Source organism: Xiphophorus maculatus, chromosome 17 (assembly GCF_002775205.1).
Source record: "Xiphophorus maculatus strain JP 163 A chromosome 17, X_maculatus-5.0-male, whole genome shotgun sequence".
NCBI classification, from domain to species: Eukaryota; Metazoa; Chordata; class Actinopteri; order Cyprinodontiformes; family Poeciliidae; genus Xiphophorus; species Xiphophorus maculatus.
Genome location: NC_036459.1, coordinates 17,071,467 through 17,090,851, shown reverse-complemented (window position 1 = coordinate 17,090,851; position 19,385 = coordinate 17,071,467). Strand labels below are relative to the sequence as shown.

The 19,385-nt window shown below is 41.3% G+C and overlaps 1 protein-coding gene across 3 annotated transcripts in view; it reads right to left on the bottom strand.

Annotated features, from left to right (window-relative positions):
• Window positions 1-743: 743 nt before the first annotated feature.
• slc13a4 (solute carrier family 13 member 4) overlaps window positions 744-19,385 on the bottom strand; it is a 35,678-nt gene continuing 17,036 nt past the window's right edge. For 2 of the 3 annotated variants that reach the window (XM_023350257.1, XM_005808049.3), the window contains exons 2-16: window positions 18,288-18,416; window positions 15,035-15,171; window positions 14,200-14,375; window positions 13,414-13,477; window positions 12,695-12,734; window positions 11,557-11,643; window positions 11,271-11,455; window positions 8,140-8,259; window positions 7,885-7,986; window positions 7,059-7,160; window positions 6,816-6,925; window positions 6,502-6,623; window positions 6,176-6,337; window positions 2,695-2,832; window positions 744-2,516 (exon numbers count right to left, since the gene is read on the bottom strand). In XM_023350257.1, the coding sequence (XP_023206025.1) occupies window positions 2,379-2,516; window positions 2,695-2,832; window positions 6,176-6,337; window positions 6,502-6,623; window positions 6,816-6,925; window positions 7,059-7,160; window positions 7,885-7,986; window positions 8,140-8,259; window positions 11,271-11,455; window positions 11,557-11,643; window positions 12,695-12,734; window positions 13,414-13,477; window positions 14,200-14,375; window positions 15,035-15,171; window positions 18,288-18,416 (1,812 nt within the window). In that variant the 3' untranslated portion in view covers window positions 744-2,378. The remainder of the gene's footprint in view (window positions 2,517-2,694; window positions 2,833-6,175; window positions 6,338-6,501; window positions 6,624-6,815; window positions 6,926-7,058; window positions 7,161-7,884; window positions 7,987-8,139; window positions 8,260-11,270; window positions 11,456-11,556; window positions 11,644-12,694; window positions 12,735-13,413; window positions 13,478-14,199; window positions 14,376-15,034; window positions 15,172-18,287; window positions 18,417-19,385) is intronic. The other variant, XM_023350256.1, reaches the window with a different exon arrangement.

The following is a 19,385-nucleotide window of genomic DNA, read 5'->3' as shown; positions in this document are numbered from 1 at the left end:
GGTGCAAAGCTCCAAATCAGCTTTAGAACCTTTGCAAAAAATGATTGGTCCCATGATAGGAAGCCGTGGTTTGTGTGGCGAATTAGATTTTATCCAAATGAAGAAAAACATTTGGTTATATGTACACTAGGCTGACTACACTCACTGGGAAAACAGTCGAGATCCAAGTCAAGAACTCAGAAGACATAATTTGCTCAAATTAGCGATGGTCAAAACAGGGGTCAACTACCTTTACATTTCCGCCTTCAGTCCAGCTAAATAAAACTCAAGAGCTGCAAGTGTAACATGACCTTTAGAGAAAAAGACACCTTATAATTTTTGAAAAACATTATGTTTGATACTACTGCAGGTTTAATGCGATGCTCCGGAGTTGCGCAGCAGATGTCACCGTCAATAGCAGGGAAGTGGAAGATTTGTCCTGTCAGACCGTCAATTCCCAAAACGAGACACAGGCACAAAAACAAAAAAAACTTGTCAAAGTGCATTCAGTCTTAGTGTGTCCCTTAAGACTGTGGGGACCACAGTTAAATTTTTTGTTGTTGTTTTAAGATAAAGAGAAAGAAGAAAAAAAGTGTTTCCAAAAAGAGAATTGACAAAATATTATGGCTATTTTTAGTTTCATTCTGTTGTGAAAATTTAGTGCTGCGAAAAAACCGAAAACGATTAAAGCCTCATTTAAAACAGTATATATATATATATATATATATATATATATATATATATATATATTTTTTTTTTTTTTTTTTAAATTAAAAAGTTGTTTCTTTATTATTTTTACCCAAAGTATTAAAAGCCATTGTGGAAGGTCCAAATAACCACTTTTGACTCCAGAGCCTCAGGTTGCAGGGCCCTGAGTGGATAAGTGGCAGCATCACAATCTGAGCGATGGTGAGTGAAGATCACTGGAGTAGGAATGCAAAAAAATGTAGTACAATTTCTGAAGGTTAAGTCCAATAATAACAGCTCCAGGTTTTTGGATTAACCATCGAAAGCAGCATCTCCAACTCTCAGTACATTTGGACTACAAAAGAGCACCAAATGCTTAATATTTTATGTAGGTTGTTTTTTCTTTTAAACTTCATAGTTAGCCTCACTCTCCAGCAGCTTAGGTCATTTTGAGTTGAGTGTTTGAAATCATCGGTGTTAATTTAGTCTGTTAAACTTGTGGCTAGCTTCTCAGATATATTTGCTAGCATTGCAGCTGCAGTACTGCTAGTAGCAGGACTGTTTGAAGTTAAAAATCTCAATACAGCTAAGACAGAAGTTCTTGAAGATCTTCACAATGAAAGGCCAACAAATAATTAATTCCGAACTTTAAAAAGAAAAAAGATTTTAACCTCGTTAAAGAGCTTGCAGTACCTTCTTTAGTTGTAAAAACACATGAATCAGAATGCTGGCGTGTTGTCAGTTCAGACTTAACTAGCCTGCATCATAATTTCGTCAAGGTAAAAACTGTTGCTTTAGTTACATCTGTACACCAGACACAGATGATGCCTTGTAGACCCATTAACCTTAGCTTAAGCTAACAGTTGAACGTTCTGCCCCACTGCCTGCAGCCCCATCAGCTTTTGCGTACAAATTATGTTCTCTTCTAGATGTACCAGAGTGTAAAAGTCAAACTAATTACATACCCGCCACAGTATTACACCAGTTTCTTCTGGGTTCTTCCTCTTTACTGTTTTAATCAGTGAGTGTATTGATACAGTACAGCCACAGTAGAAACCTCGCTTTAACCAGTTGACCAGTGCGCTACGCTACCATGCACATCTAGGTAAAGCATAAAAGAGGTTTCTAACAAGTGGCTAGTTAGCTTATTTCTATTGTAACGTTTACTACAAGAGTACAAAGAATACATTAAGACATTTTATTCATGGTGAATTTGTAAAAAAAAAAAACCCATAAAAAAAGACAATAAAACCTCTCAGTTCTGTTGTATATTTGAAATATCAATACAATATGAGCTCTTCATTTGCCTCAATTAGCTTTCTAATTTGTATTGCTTCATTGAAAGAATCAGTGTATTTGTAGCAAAGGAGGTAAAGTTAATTTGTTGAAGTTCGGTTTTCCCCCAGAGTGACCACAATATGGCCAACTTAAACTGAAGCTAATATTCTAGCTAAGCTAGCTTTCCGCCATTTTCTCGTCTTTCTTTCCGTAAGGCCGGTTCTCTCAGTCTCTTTCTGGGGAAGACGATCCTTTTGACTCCGTCATGTTTTTTGTTTTTTTCTGTCTTCATCATAAAAACTCTTCTTTTCTAATTTTACCCCCTGCCTCAACTCCTTTCTATTGGCTGTACACCAGACACAGATGATGCCTTGTAGACCCATTAACGTTAGCTTAGGCTAACAGTTGAACGTTGAATCTTAGCTCGGCGTTGGTTATAAGCCTCCGGTGACGTTTCTGGCCACTGCCCAGGCGGGGAACTCGGTCAGGTTGAAAAGCGGGACGCCCCAAGTGGTGATGGCTAACATAACCACCGCCACGCCGATCAGGTTCACTCCAAACCCTGCTTTCACCTGGATGGGAAGATTAAAGAACACACATAAACTGACCTGAAATGACTGGGGAGAGAAAAAAAGTACAGGAACATTCAGTTCTAAAAGAAAACAAAACATTATTCTTTGATTTTAGACAAAACAAATCTGAAGCCGTTTGGTGCTGCAGGTGCACTAAGAGTGTGTGTTAGAGACCTACCATGTCGCTGATCTTCACGTGGCCGTAACTGAAGACGATGGCGTTGGGGGGGTTCCCCACTGGAAGCATGACCCCAAATGACACGCACATGGTGGACGGGATCAGAGTGTGGAGGGGGTTGATGAGCAGGGTCTCCGACTGGACCGTGGGGTGAAGAACAATACGGATACAGTCAGGGAACATTACAAGGGAGGAACGGGGGAGAGTGGCTGTTGGTTGGAGATCAAACGGAGGGAAGGAGGAGGAGGCAAGATGACGATAACACAATGATTGAAAAATTATTTAAGAATCGAGATGGAACAAAATTTTACATGAGAGCAAGCTTTTGTATTTTAAGTTCATTTCACCACAGCACTTATGAGAGTTCTACAAATCTCTGGTATTCCATCCACCCATTTTCTTCCACTCGTCTGGGGTCGGGTCGTGGGGGTAGCAGCTTCAGAAGGGAAGCCCAGACTTCCCTCTCCTCAGCCACTTGTTCCAGCTGGTCCGGGGGTATCCCAACGCGTTCCCAGGCCAGCTGAGAGACATAGTCCCTCCAGCGTGTCCTGGGTCTTTCCCCTTGGCCTCCTCCTGGTGGGACATGCCCGGAACACCTCACCAGGGAGGCGTCCAGGAGGCATCCTGACCAGATGCCCGAGCCACCTCAACTGGCTCCTCTCGATGTGAAGGAGCAGCGGCTCTACTCTGAGTCCCTCTCGGATGACTGAGCTTCTCACCCTATCTCTAAGGGAGAGCCCAGCCACCCTGCGGAGAAAACCCATTTCGGCCGCTTGTATCCGCGATCTCGTTCTTTCGGTCATGACCCAAAGCTCATGACCATAGATGAGGGTGGGAACGTAGATTGACCGGTAAATCAAGAGCTTTGCTTTTTGGCTCAGCTCTCTCTTCACCACGACAGACCGGTACAGCGCCCGCTTGACGGCAGACACTGCACCAATCCGCCTGTCGACCTCTCGCTCCCTTCTTCCCTCATTCGTGAACAAGATCCCAAGATACTTGAACTCCTCCACTTGGGGCAGGACATTGGAGAGCTCAACCCAGAGTCCCCAGGCTCAGCTTCCTCAATGGAAGACATGTTGGTGGGATTGAGGAGGTCTTCGAAGTATTCTGCCCACCGGCCCACAACGTCCCGAGTTGAGGTCAGCAGCACACCATCCCTACTACAAACAGTGTTGGTGCCGCACTGCTTCCCCCCTCTGAGACGCCGGATGGTGGACCAGAATCGCCTCGAAGCCGTACGGAAGTCTTTCTCCATGGTCTCTCCAAACTCCTCCCACGCCCGAGCTTTTGCCTCAGCAACCAACCGAGCCGCATGCCGCTTCACCCGCCAGTACCCATCAGCTGCTTCCAGAGTCCCACAGGCCAAAAAGGCCCAATAGGACTCCTTCTTCAGCCTGACTGCATCCTTCACCAAAGGTGTCCATCAACGGGTTCGAGTGTTGCCGCCGCGACAGGTACCTTGCGGCCACAGCTCAGATAAGCCGCCTCGACAATGGAGACATGGAACATGGTCCACTCAGACTCGATGTCCCCCACCTCCCCCGGAACGTGTTCGAAGTTCTGCCGGAGATGGGAGTTAAAGCTCCGTCTCACAGGGGATTCCGCCAGACTTTCCCAACAGACCCTCACAACACGTTTTAGGCCAGGTCTGACCGGCATCCTCCCCCACCACCGGAGCCAACTCACCACCAGGTAGTGGTCAGTGGACAGCTCCGCACCTCTATTCACCCGAGTGTCCAAGACATACAGCCGCAGATCCGATGAAACGATGATAAAGTCAGTCATCGAACTGCGGCCTAGTGTGTCTTGGTGCCAAGTGCATATTTGGACACCCTTATGCTTGAACATGGTGATCTCTGGTATTGTTTATTTAAATGCATGATGGTCGAGTTTTACTGAGCATTATCTAGTGCAACCAAGCGTGTAATCTGTAATAAAAAAAACCTAACATTTCATCAACTATGTTGTGTTTTCTGTATCATTTCTTTGGGGGGTATACCTAGGCTAGCTAGTTTGCTAGCTCAGCTGTGTCTCATTTGTGCATAAAGCCATCAGTCAAAGCATTGCTATCTTTGACAACTATTACTCTGTACTAGACAAAGCTAGCTTGTTAGCTTAGCTGCATCTCCTTTGTGTATTAAGCCATCAGTTCTCATCACTCTGTGCTAGTGTGTTAGCAGTGTCTCTTCTCCAAATAAATCCATCAATAGAGCTCCTAGTGCCGCTACCATTAATGTTTTTTCATGGAAAGTACTCCTGACCCAGCAGTTCTACGTTTAGCAGTGTTGCTCTTTCCTAAATAAGGGTACCAATATTAATACCGACATATTAAGTATATGTGCCATTTGATTTTCTTCCCCAAAAAAGTAACCCAAACGGTTCGGCATTTCCATTACAAATCTCCACAAAACTTTGTCAATATTCCGCTAATGTTGAAAAAAAAACATTTCACAATTACTGTATTCTACATTGAATTTTAAAAAAAATGCTATAAAATCACACATGAAATCGTTGGTTCACGCAATAAGTCATCCTCCAACTACTTTCTGTCGTCTGCTTCATGGGTTCCTCCAATGGCAACATCCGGTTGTTGATCATGTGGGGCGAGAAAAGTGTTTCGACTGTCGTTTTGGAAATAAACAAATTTCAATATGGTCTAAAAACCACCTCATCTTAGAGCCAAAACTTTGACTTTGTTTCTAACTGGTTCTTGAACTTCTTTATCTGAACATTTAGCACTTTGTGAAGATTTGAGCCTACTTCTTGGTGTCACACAAGTTCTATTAAGCCGAGTTTGTGATTCTACAGAACAGGCAGTGATCAGATAATACATTTTTTCAGTGGTCTGAAGCATTTGACTCTGTGACTAAACAAACAAAAAAAAGAAATCTGTAATGGGGCAAATATTTTTTGCTGCTTTGTAAACTGTAACAACATCTACCTAAGTTCCTGTTTTACTGAAAAACAAGCATTTTTTTCTATAATTGGCAAATTTTCATTTATTTTCAAAATGTCAAATTGCACAATTATAATGCCAATAGAAACGCAGCTAATGTTTAGCTGTGTCTCTTTCCCAGTTGACAATGTTGACAGAACTATCACCCATATTAACTTTGTTTACTCTACAGACGGTACTCCTAACGTAGCAGTTCTACGTTTAGCTGTGTTTCTTTTCATTATCGCCGAAAGTTAAGGACTTCATGCAGGGGCGTCAAACTCCAGTCCTCAAGGGCCGCTGTCCTGCAACTTTTAGATGTGCCTCTGCTGCACCACACCTGAATAGAATAATTAGGTCATTAAGGCTCTGGAGATCTGATCTACACAAGGAGGAGGTCATTAAGCCATTTCATTCCAGTGTTTTGTACCTGTGGCACATCTAAAGACTGCAGGATAGCGGCCCTTGAGGACTGGAGTTTGACACCTGTGACTTAATGCAAGATTTTCAATGCATGCAAAGTGGAGGACCTGACATACGTACCAGAGCTGACAGGATGGGCAGGAAGACTGTAAGAGTTGCTGGGTTGGAGGCAAACTCTGTGACCGCCGACACCAGGAGGCAGGCCAGCAGGGTGACGGCCCAGGGCGGAAGGCCGCTCATGGGCTCCAGCTGCCTGCCGATCCACACAGACAGGCCCGACACCTGCAGGTTACGGTTTATTAATCCCACAAATACAAATCTGACCAATCGGGAAAATTTTTTTTTACGGAAACACCAGGCTGACCGACAGGCAGAACTACATGATTTGTTTGGGAAGAGTTTGTACATGTTGTGTTGCCGCATCAGCAGAGATGCGTGTGTTTTACCTTGCAGCCGGCCGCGAGCGCGTATCCTCCTCCGACCAGGATCACGATCTCCCACGGCATCAGCCTCTGGAAATCTTTCCAAGTGATCATGGGGGCGAGAGGGTCGGGATCTGAACTGTCTTCTGAAGGTTAAAAAAAATAAAAACAAAACACAAACATAACATAAAGCTGATTACCTTGGGGGTTTTTTGGACTTATTTGTGTAATTCATTGCTTCTTTGGGAAATTCTTGGTAAGTTTTACTGCGTGATTTACAACTGGTAAAATAAATAAATAAATAAAAAATGTGTTTTTGCTGTTCCACTGGAACCGACCCGAGTTACTGCAGCTGGGTGAGGATGATGAGAAGGGACGTCTGGCGGGGATGAGGAAGAGCAGGAAGCCCAGGAGGACAGACACGGTTGCATCGGTCCTGTAGCCCTTCCTGGAGACAAAGACAAACAAAAATCCATCGTGTCCCACGACGGTGCCATATTGGACCATTTTTGGCGCGGACGGCGGGGCCGCCGAGCACAGGACCACAGAGGAGTTGTTTTGCGACGTCCGGAGCCGCTTACTTCTCAAAGAGCGACGTCCAGCCGGGCACGAAGCCGGGCTCTCTGGTGAACCACAGCAGAGTCATCAGGATGAAGAAAATCCCCGTCACCACCTCGGGGTAGCTGCAATGCAACCACAAAAAGGCACGTCACCAACTGTCGCAACTGTTGTGGGCATCGCAGCCACGTCTGGGTGCGACCTCGGACAAGCTGGATGCAGTAAAGTTTTAACTCCTCCATTTCTAAATTTGTCACCCTTACAACTAGAAAACTGACTAAATATCTCACTGTATCATTTTATGAAAGGGCAACACAAAACAGTGTAAAAAATAAAATAAGATAAAATGCAGCATTTTAGCTTAGTTAGAATTACCAAAATTATTTCTATTTGCCAAGTGCCAGAAAACTGCCAGTTTTTAGAAAATTTGTTGCTTTTATTGAATTTAAACGCTTGCATACATTTGGTTAGTGTCAGGGATAATGTGTACCCCCGTCTACAATCTGTAAAATGTTTGACTTGTGTCAAACTTATCAGGTTTCTCTCCACAAATGTCTCGACAGGTTAACTGACGCATCTGAGTTAGCTGTGTTTTGAGGTCACACCTGAAGCCAGCTGCTTTCTCGCTTCTTGTCATTTTTGTAATTTTAAGTCGGCTAAAACAAGAAAGGTTTGGTTGGAATTAACTTCTGATAGGTGCAGCAAGACTTGAGAATTAAGGTAAAAAAAAAACAGTTAACTTTAACATTTCTGAGCTCATTTGTGTCGATGCGTCACTTAAGAAAAAATCCCAATAAAAAACACAGCAGTTTTTCCAGACTACACTCCGACACGAGCCTCTCCAGTCACCTGATGGGGCCCAGCTTGGCGTACTCCTCCTGGATCCGCTGCTCAGACATCGTTTCTCTCCTGGTTTTGCGTTTCTTACTCAGCGAACACGTCTCTCTGAAGCTGAGCACAGAGACGGCAGCGGCCTGAGTTACACACCAACGGATTGCCGTAATGACAAGATGCGGGCGTGAGCAACACTAATAATTACACACCTGGATGTGTGTGACCGAGAGCAGAAAAACAAAAAAACAAAAGAAAAAGAAGTGCGCTCACTTGCAGCCAAGGAAGAGGAAGTGCAGCCAGAGCCAGGTGAGGACCAGCATGATGATGGCTATGGGGAAGCTGAAGATGAACCAGGTGCCGAAGTTGATCACCTTCGCCTCCGGATAGCGACTGGAAAAGGGAAAAATCCAGACAGGGAGACGGGGAGGGAACTTGTGTTTTAAAAGGACAGACGAGAACAAGCAGGTGTGTCGCATTTCAGCTGATATGAATGAAAAACAACAATCAAACCCCGAACCGTTTCCGAACCGCGTCACGGCCTCACGCCTGCTGTGAATGACGGCTGTTTGTCTCACAAATCTGAGCACCAACAGGTGGAGTCGGTGTGAGAGTCACTGAAAACCCGCAGACTCAACCGGATTTATTTCACTGAAACCAAAACTTCGGTTGGATTCAAACAAATCTGATTCTGCCAAGTAGCAATGCTACCTGCGCTTAATAATGTTTTTAGCGTCTTCGCTTACAGTCAAGTCAAGACAAGGACAAAAGTGGTCTTAAAATAGGGCCGGGGCTATTTTGATTCATTAATTAGTAGATTTTAATGCGCTAAAATTTTTTGCGGGCTTCTTGTACATCCGTAAATCTGACGCACAAACGACATCCGCTAATAGCGAGAGACGTTTCCCTTGGTCCACTGTGGCTGAATGTTTGCTTCTAAAAACAACATGATTGGATGCTAAAAAAAAAACTTCTGTCGTGCTAAATGGAATTAGCCGAGCAGCGACGATATTAGCACCTCAATGCTAAATGTGGAGCTAGCACAGACGTCCAAAACACTAGGAATGTCCAAAGTCCACATTCCTAAAGAAGTTCTATGAATGATCAGGAGTTCCTGAAACACTTCCTGAACATCACTCGGCACCAATCGGACGGCTGAAGAACCAAAATAGCAAATTAAAATCAAGAAATCTCAGTGGTATTGAGCTCATTTATTCAATAAATCAACTGCAAAAAGGGGTTTTGAATTGAAAATGTTGCTTATTTTGTTTATATAGTTTGAGTAAAATGTGATTAATTACAGAGCCTGAATTTAACTCAAAAATTTGTAGCAGAGCAGCCAATTATATACTTTTTTTTAGATGTGTCCTATCTTCTCAGCTTAGGAAAAAGCATGGTGGGTCTGGATGCATTACAGAGTTGGAGGGTAATTTTTTTTTTACAAACTGAGTGACATCGTTAAATTGATGGAACAATAGGAAATGGCATCTGGTTCCAGCCTACAAAGCGGATGAAACAATACAAACATGGCACTGAACATCACAAAAAAAAAAAAAAAAAAAAACACCTGGGCACATGGTGGTGGCAGCATCATACACTGGGGTTGCTCTTCTTCGAATGTACCTTAGATTTTTAATCAAGGTTTTCTCAATAGCTTCGGCATTAGAGAGCTGAAAATAAAGGTGGGTCTTATTTTCCAGTGAATCCAGACGAGAGACGTCCTCACAGTCTGAACCTTTGGAAGGCAAAGAGTGTCTGAATATGACTAACTCAATAAAGTTTTAGTTTAGGCATTTCTGCAACCACGTTGTTTTATTTCGCTTTGGTCACAGAAAACGGGACTTGCATACTTTTGAGAGCAACTGCACTCTCTACGCGTCCACCACGAGTCTTGTTTTTAAGCAAAGAGTTAACTTTCTCAAAAGACTCCCGTTCCCGGAAATATACTCTTAGGATTACCTCTGCCACACACACACACACACACGCACACCCACACACACACACACACACACACACACCCAACTGTGCAGAGAATAAAAAGCATGACCTTTGCCCACTGAGCTGTGACATGAAGGAGGCCATTCTGTGGGGCTTAAAAACACTGGCTGAAGAAAATCGGCTCTATTAGGACTGTACAGGCTGATTAGTTTGATTTAAGACCCTTCAAGGCCCCCGGGATCTGATTTCACACAGAGTGTTAAATCACAGCAACGTGGCTGCCAAAACTAGCCGCACATGTGTTCGAAACCAAATGGAAAGATGGTCATTATGAGCTGCCGTCACAGTAACAGCTTCTATGTTTGTTTAGCTTCCATGCTGTTTGAAGTATCAGGAAACTTTGAATGAAAATCTGTTGGCATCAGAATAAAAAATATTATCGTTTTGCTCTCTCAACAGAATGAATTAGAAAAAAAAACAAAAAAAAACATTTACCTAAAAAAAAAAGTCTTATAATTTATACTTAAAGCAGTTTTTTTTTTAAATACCGATTTAAAAATGTGCAACTTCAGAGAAATTTTTTAGTTTTACAAAGTTCTCCATTACATCCCTGTCGCACTACTGCATACCTGCCTTGCTGCACTCTCCCCCCAAAATACTGTAGCGAGTACACAACACAACAATCACTTTACTCTGTTTAATTCAGCTAATCATTATCTTTATATTGAATTGCATTGAATTTTTTTTTTATTTCCAGCCGTTTACTTGATCCTCTTATATTTAAAAATTAACTAATGAGGCTATGAAGTTGAGGAAAGTAATGCACGACACAGCAGAATCCCGTGAATATTCCACACCACTGATCCCAGTATACGGCACTTTGCTGCTCCACAAAAATCAGCTTCGTTATTTTGTGTTGAAAAAAATCCCAGATAACAGGGGTTTTGTTTTCTCAAAACAACAGGACCGCCCTCCATAAAAACAACACAGACAGCGACTAAGCTGTACTAAGACGGTAATACTGTTGTTGCACATTTAGAATAAGGGTTTTCTATAAACCTCATGGTGTATTTTAAATGTGTTCGGTTTCAATGTAGAATCATCAAATTCACCGCTTTACAGACTTAAGTTTTTGAACTACACATGTTAAAATCAGAATTTATTTTTAAAAAAAAGAACAAAAAGAAAAATCAAAACCTGCTATTAGGCTAACGTGACAAACATTAAAGCTAAGTAGATGTTTTGAGGTTAAGAGTAAAAACCCTCCACACCTGTTACCAGTTAAATAGCTCGTATTGAAGAAAATTAATGCTCATTTTCAGGGTTTTTTTCTACGTAAAGCTCCATTGTTGATTTCTGAAACGTCCACTCGCTGGCAGACAGTGGACTAAGGTTCTTATAGCGGAGAATAAAAAGCATGACCTTTGCCCACTGAATATGAAGCCGTAAACAGAACGTGGACCTACGTGTTGAACTGCTCGGCGAAGATGAGGTTGGTGGACGTCCCGGTGATGGTGATCAGTCCTCCGATGGTCGCTGCGTAGGTGATGCTCAGCGACAGGCATTTGCAGATCATGTGGTCCCTCTTCGTGGGGTACTGCGAGTCTCTCCTGGCTCTCACTCGCTTCACGTTTGGGATCTCTATGGCAACCTAAAGAGGAATCACGGGAACGCGTCAGCTGAAATAAAACACTATAGCTGGCGGGGAGCCGCCGAGAGAGAGTTTAAAGCGACGGCGTTTTGTTCCCCGACCTGCGGCAGGTGTCCGTTGGTTTGTCGAACAAAAGTCTTGTTCAAGACGGGCTGAAGACCGAAACCGTTCAGCTCACCCGCCTGACCCTACGGGGCAAAAGGAGAAAGACAGATTTGACCGATTTATGTTTTGTTATTGTTTGCATCTTTTTATCCATTGTCCATTTCATATTTCCCACGTTTTGTCAAATTTCAACAACAAACTTTACGGGATAGGTGAACACAAAGGTCATTGGGAGGTGAAAGGAAAAAGGATGCGTAGGTGGTTTGTAAATTTGCATCCTAATAGAAGACTGGAGCTTATTTGCATTCAGTCACCTTTGCTCTAAAACCCCAAAATAAAATCCAAGTCAGCCTATTTTGGGACAGAAGTCGCCTAATTAGCAGATGGTGTGTATCTGTGTGTGTCTTATAAGAAAGTTTAGTGGGGGAAAAAAACAACCTTATATGTCACAATAAATTTTTTATTTATTTTTTAAAATCAATCTTTACCGTGAAATATGGCTGGTGGCAACATCACACTGTATGGAGGAATTTACTTAAATTGTCGATGGCTGGTTGTATACAGTGTAAGTTTTTTTCTGCTAAAGTTTTGCCTTCAGGGCCAGAGCCGGCCCAAGCAGCAAGCAAACCAAGCTGCTGCTTAGGGCCTCCTATAAATACTTGAATTCTAACACAAACTATAGATCTAAAAGTCTTAGATTTTGTTTATTGAGAATGGGAATACTGTTAGAACACACACACACACACACACACACACACACACACACACACACACATATATACATATATATATATAAATAACAGTTTGACATTTTACCATAAGAATGAAAGGAAATGGGAAGTTTGCTTTGCAAAAATTAAAAATAATTTTTGTTCTTTCTTGCGTTGCCAGTTACAATGTAAACTCAGGATTTTTGGTGGTGATGTTGTTAATAGATAGAGGGGCCCCACATCAACTTCTGCATGAGGCCCCCACACCCTCTGGGCCCGCTCCTGTTTGGGCCAGTAATTTAAATACATGCTTTTTATTTCACAAAAATACATTTAAGTTTGTGGTTGTAATATAATGAAAACGTTTAAAAGCTATGAAACATTTTTTTCAGTGCTCTTCACCTCAGCACAAACTGTATCTTACCTCGGTGAAGGAACTGAGATCCTGTTTGGAGCGTTCGTTCCTCGAAAGGAGAAAAAGAGAAACGTAAATCTTAATCAGATTCACAAACTAAATGCAAAGACAAAATGATGCAAATGAAAAAAAATCTGTCAAATTTACTACACACTTAAATTCCGCCAGAACTGTTTCATGATGAAGACAATAAAAGTTTGGAAAACACATAAAATATGAACGAACGTACAGAAATGTAATATAATATATATAATATGTTAGTATTCTGTCTACAAAGGGTAAGAAAATTGACTTCTTTAGAGAGATAACATGTCTTGTAAAAGAGATTTTGTAAAAGTAACAGGAATTATTTGTTAAAGTAATTGTGAAAAATATTTGGTATGATTGTCAAACACACAGCAGAATATTGTCAATCTATGTTTTTAAACAGCAATATAAATAGATATTAAAAAAAATAAATTATGATGGAAAATTTGGCTGTAAACCAAAGGGGACTTTTGCTTACAGCCAAATTGGTTACAGCCATTACTGGTACACCTTCAATAATCTAAATAGGAAAAATAATCCAAATTGTAAGCCTCTAGTAGCCACCACACAATATTAATTTTTGCTATAACAGAACCTAAATAAAGCCTTGTAGAAATTCTAATGTATTAGCATAAAGATGTTGAAAGTGAAAGAAGAAAGGTGAAGAGAGGAACATGTAAAACCAGACTCTGCACACATACTGTTCATTTTGATAGAGCAGCTCTAGCTGGTTCTTGTCCAGGTTCTCCTCTTTGGTTGAAACAGCTGCAATATGACAGAAAAAAAAAAGATCAAAAAGGTTCTCTGCATCATGTTTACCTTCACACAGCTACAAAAAAAACAAAAAAAACTATTTGTCTGTCCTGAAAGAATTCTTCTGATTTCCTTTTGTTCACACCTAAGTGACAATGTTTCATCATTAAATGTCAGACAAAGATAACCAGGGTTATTTTCATTCAAAGATACATTTTCAATTGAGGATGTCATCAATTGCTGTCAATTGGAGTAAAGTTGTTTTAGAAAACGGTTTCCCCCCCCAAAAAAAACACGATACTCCAAGAAGTGAAGAATCAGAAAACCATAGAAACTGTCTGTCCAGTTCGTTTCCTGCTTTTGGTCTCAGGTCCACTTGGCATTCATGTATGTATTTGAACCACAATACAGTTCACTTTAACCGAACTGAGACCTGTGACTATAAGCAGACTAAAGTTAATGTTTTTGATCTGCGTCAGAGTTCAATTGTGCATTCACACCTCGGCAAACGAGCCGGACCTTCTGGACAAATGAGCTAGAGTTTGACTGAAGCAGACTAAACGGGGCTCATTTTTTTTGAAAAGCGATTCCAGTACTCGCTCAGATTAGCTTTGCAAAATATTAAAATGAACTTGAAGATCTAAAACATCAGTCAAAGCTTAAGAAATTTGTCAGGGGTAAAACTGTTTCACGGCGCTACACGCAGTGATGCGGAAACAAAAACGTGGACCCACCGCTGTCCTCCTCTGGAGCGTCGCCGGTCTCCGAGTCGTGGTGGGAGTCGGCCAGGCCGGTGCAGATGAGCTGCTGCAGGACGGCCTCAGCGATGGGCATCACCATGGCGGTGGTGGACGTGTTGCTGAGCCACATTGACAGGAAGACCGTGCAGCACATGAAGCCCAGCACCAACCTGAGCCGCAAGGTAAAATCATGTCCTGTTTTGTTTTTTATTATTTAGATGAACATATGGGACGTTCCCAAATGTTTTACTTATAGGTGCAGTATTATGTGTTTTCCAGCCACACTGTGGCATTTTATAGCACAATCAAATAACCACCTTCCTACCTTCAGTTATTGTAAAATGCTATGTACTCAAACATGACTTAAATGCAATTTCACTTTGTTATTTAACAGCTTGAAATTGGGCCTCTGTCTCTTTAAAAACGACTGCTCTTTTTGAAGCTCCGCCTTCAGGACGTCATCACAACATGACTTCTCTATTAACCCTTTAACACAATTTTTACCAGTGCTTCACTAAGAAGTAGTTCATATAATGAGCTCAACAGATGTGAAGTTCCACCAAGTGTTTGCCAATTGCTACTGGCTAGTTGCTCTGTGAAACAGAGGCTAGGAAGCTTGGAAACTGCAGCTCAGAGGAGGAGCGTTGTCTTGAAGGCGGAGCTAGGTCCAACCAGGTGTTTTGCACAGCTGAATGAGAAATCCTTTCATCTCCCAAGGCAAACACTTCAGTTATACTTTTGATGAAGGAACAACTTTATAACATGATGTAAAGCCAACAAAATGCAACATAATACTGCCCCTTTAAAAAATCGGAGATATATTACTCACATGCCAGGTTTTGCCCCTGCGATCATCACCATGCGCAGTGCGATGCGTTTGTGCAGGTTCCATTTCTCTATGGAGGCGGCCAGGCAGATGACTCCCATCAGCAGCAGAGTGGTGTCCTTACAGTACTCTGCCGCTACCTAAACACACACAAACATAACGAATGGTCATGTTAGTACCCAAAGCAGACGCTATTGAAACTGAATTATGGCCCAAAATTGCATTTCCCTCCCTTGTTGGGGTCGTCAGTTACAATTTACTGTTGTTCTTGTTAATCTGCTCCACTTCCCACCCACTGTGTTCATGGCACCCGGCGCTGTGTTAGCGCACATCGTCTAACCTCTCCCCTAATAAAACCAGACGGATTTTCTCCAGTCGCGCTGCATCAAATCACAGACTTTTTATGTCTGTTCTGTTCACTACAAGCGGTACCAGTAACACCAATCTTCACAGGGCATATGTAAATATAAAAAATAAAAACAAAAAAAACAAGGTACACCCCCTCTCAAGTGGAGGCATTTGATGTGAGGTGCATAAAAAAAACGTACTCGTAGGGCAAGCACTATAAGAAAACATGGCTGAGCATCGAAGCTAGCTAGCTAGCTAGCTAGCTAGGCAGCGACTAGTTAGCTAGTTGCCGCCAAGCTAACTGGTTGTTTCACAGTTTTTCTACAAATTTGGATCCATTCTATTTTAAAATCAAAAACAGACTAATCCAACCTGAACTGAACAGAGGACTTTAATGTGACTAAAACTCCTGCGGCCAAAGTATTTACCTCAGCTAAAGAGCTGAATGTTAACAGTGGGGAGACAAAAAGACCAACTGCTCTTGATTAGCTATCATAAAACAGTGTTTGAGGAGGCACATTTATGGCTAAACATCCTGAACTGGTTTATGTTTCTGATAACTTGAAATACAGATAAAAAGCTAAAGTTCTGCTTTCAAATGGTGATTTTTATCCTATGAAAGTTGGAGGTGAAACAGCGCTCTGCTAAGAACTCCATTAGAAATACTAACATCAAGTGGTTTCTAGAGGAGAAAAGGACAAAAAGAAACAAATCAAAAACAATGCAAAAACCAAAAATAAATCAATCTGAGGCCAGAATGAGTCTTGCACTCGCAGAGAGGATCTGGCAAGTATACATATTTATTTTACTAATCTGGCACAATTTCAATAAAATTCAAATTCAAAAAGACTGTATTCATCTCAGAGGGGAGTTAAATGTTATTGTAAGAAGGATTTCCTGCAGCACACAGTATTACAGCGGTTTGGAAGAAGCCTCTGACTGAAAACACTTTCGTTGTTTAATTCGTCACAAAATTCCTCCAGATGTTCCACAGTCATACCCAAATCAGAAATAACTTTGTTTTTGTTTAGTTTTTTGTTTTTTAGCATCTTTAAGTCCTTCGTACTGATATTGCTGCCACAACAAACTTGAAGAACATATACAGCCTCTCGCTAGAGGGAAATTAACAGGCTTTCTGATGGGATAAGATTTACTTTTTGTGTTAATTTTAATTTAATTAGGAAAGTTACAACAGAGATAAGCTGCAATATAGATTAAAAAAAACTCTAACAATTGTAAATGATTTCCAAAAAGGGACAAAATGTTAAAAAAAAACAACATAATTAATTAAATGTACCATAAAATGAAAAAATAAAGTTGAATTAAATTCACAGACTTTCTTTAAATATTTAAACAATTTATTTGAGAATTTATTAAATATATCCACCAGTTTTACAATGAATTGTTCTACTTTATCCGCCATATAATCCGGATGATGGCCACAGCCCCGCCCATAGCCCCGCCTCTTGATGTTAATGAGCGAGTTTGACAGATGGTGATTTCATGTTGATGCAGCAAGAATAGGAACCATAAAATAATTAACTACATATTTAATTACTTATATGCATTTTAACAATTTAATGACGTAAAATTTCATCTATTAAATAACTTCATTAAACATCTATTTATTTCATGGTATATTTAATTATGATTTAATGGTATTTTGGTTCCATTTCGTCCCTTCGTATTGATAATAATGCTAATGCTACTCCCATCAGCTGCAGCTAACGGCAAGTAAAGCTCAAACGTAGAGGACAATAACAGACTTGAAATGTTGCATAAATCTCTGCTGGCGTATTTTTAGAAAGTACTTGAAAGAGATTACAGTGTTGCAGATTCTTCACCGCCTGGACAAGAGCCAGCCCGGCCACACGAGGCGTTCGGATCAAAGTTTATGTTCGGCTAATGAGGATCGTGAAGAGCAAAGGAAAGTTGGTATGAGAACAACTAACATGATCATCTTTCACTATTTGTCCCGTGTTTATGTAACTAATTAAGGTTAGTTAGTTAGTTAGTTAGACTCTAAGTCAGATAGATGAATATGAAAATTCAGTGCATGTAATTGCACTGAATTGTTGGAACATAAAAAAACCTTTCACCAAAATTCTTTCTGATCGGGTTTCATTAAGAGCACTGGAAAAACCAAACAGCTGCACATTCATATCAAATCAATTAATTTCTTAATTGTGTAATACCTCTCTTCCGTTCAAGTGTCTTAACTCTCTTCCTAGTGTCCATCCTTCCTTCCTAGTGTCCTACCTTCCCTCCTATTCTTCTTACATGCTTCCTAGAGTTCTTCACTTCCTAAAGTCACTCCTTTCCTCCTAGTGCCTTTCATATTGCCTTTCCTTCCTTCCCAAATTCTCTTCTTCAGGAAGTCAACTATATATTTAACTGCCTAGTAAAATAGGCAGTAAAAGAAGGAAGTGCCCTTCTTTCCTTCTCCCTTAGCGTCCTTCCTTTCCTCCTTCCTAGTGTTCTTCCTTGCTTTCTAGTATCCTTCATATCATCTTTCCTTCCTTCCTAAAGCCCCTTCTACCTAGAGTTCTTCATAAAGTGCTTCAGTCCTTCAAAGTGTGGTTCCTTCATTTCTAGTGATGTTGGTCATGTTCTTCCTTCCTTGTGTCCTCCCTTTCTTCCTGAAGTCCCTTCTTCCATCCTAGTGTCAGTTTTCTTCCTTCCTGTCTTCCCCCCCGTCATTCCAGCCTGCGGTTTTACTAGCCCGCCCACAATAGAAAAATCTGCCAAAAAACTCATTGTGTGAACTTATGTATTTTGTTTTAAGCTGAATGTTAAGAACTGAGAGCTCTGGAAGACTGAGGGTTGACATTTTCTTTTCCACAAAAGCCTGAGAGAAAAGAAGCTCCAGCTGGTTGTGTGTGTGTGTGGGGGGGATCTTTAGCCTCACCTCGCTGGACTTGAGAACGCCAAAGAGAGGATAGAGGAATGCCGGGACCAGGGCAGCGGCCCCCAGGGGGACGGCCTCCGACACCCAGTAGACTGCTGTCACCATCAACACATACGCACAGCAAGCTTCCTGTGAACCAGAAAACAATCCATTAGATCCACGTAGAATGTAGAAACAGCAGTTATTGTAATGTTAAGCAATAAGAAGAGTGGAGAAATCAGAGTTTCTCATCCAAGCTGTAGATTATTTTAAATTATTATTTCATTCTAATATTACAGATGCTAGGCTAGCACTTGGTTGAAACATTAGCATGGATGTTAGCAGGCTCTTCAGCCCTAAAAACTGACTCCAAGTCTCATATTTTTAAGACGCCAGGATTACTAATTACTCCCATCGATCTTGCAGAAGACAGTTGTTCTTCATTAAATAAATAACATCTGAAGTAAAGGCTATATTTAGTATTTAGTGTTAAACATGGGCAGTCACATGCTTTGTAAGCTGGAAGGTTTATGTAAGAGAAGCGTTGAGTCTAATATCTTGATGTGGGTCAGTTAATCTTAAATTAATAAACTCAGGGGAGGAGGAATTAGCTACCGGACTCAGGCGTGGGGCATGTCCAGACCAGTTTCAATCTTACACCTTCTCTAAACACTGACTCCGAAAAAAATCACAGCATAAATTACCTGTTAGGAACAAGACAACTTTTGAAAAGTTCAGTTCAGAAATCTAGGTGTAAATCACGCTAATGCTCGACATGTTAGGTGAGGATCAAAAAAAGATATTTCCAAGTGATATTTCCAATCTGTAACATACAGAAGCATGGTAGTAGACTCGTTATGGTCTGGGTTCGCTATGGGATGCACCAATTGGCAAGAATTATCTGCCGTTGTTCCTTGATCATCTCCAAGCTTCAATTCCTGTCCTTTCCAACACTACAGGTCTTTAATACATACAGCCTTGGAACGCTAAGGGCAAACCTCACTAAGAGATTTTCTACAACCAAGTACCTACAGAGTAAATGGTAACTGGCCTGTACTCGCACAGTGCTTCATCAAGCCTAGAGGACCCCAAAGCATGTCACTGTACAGTCATTCACAC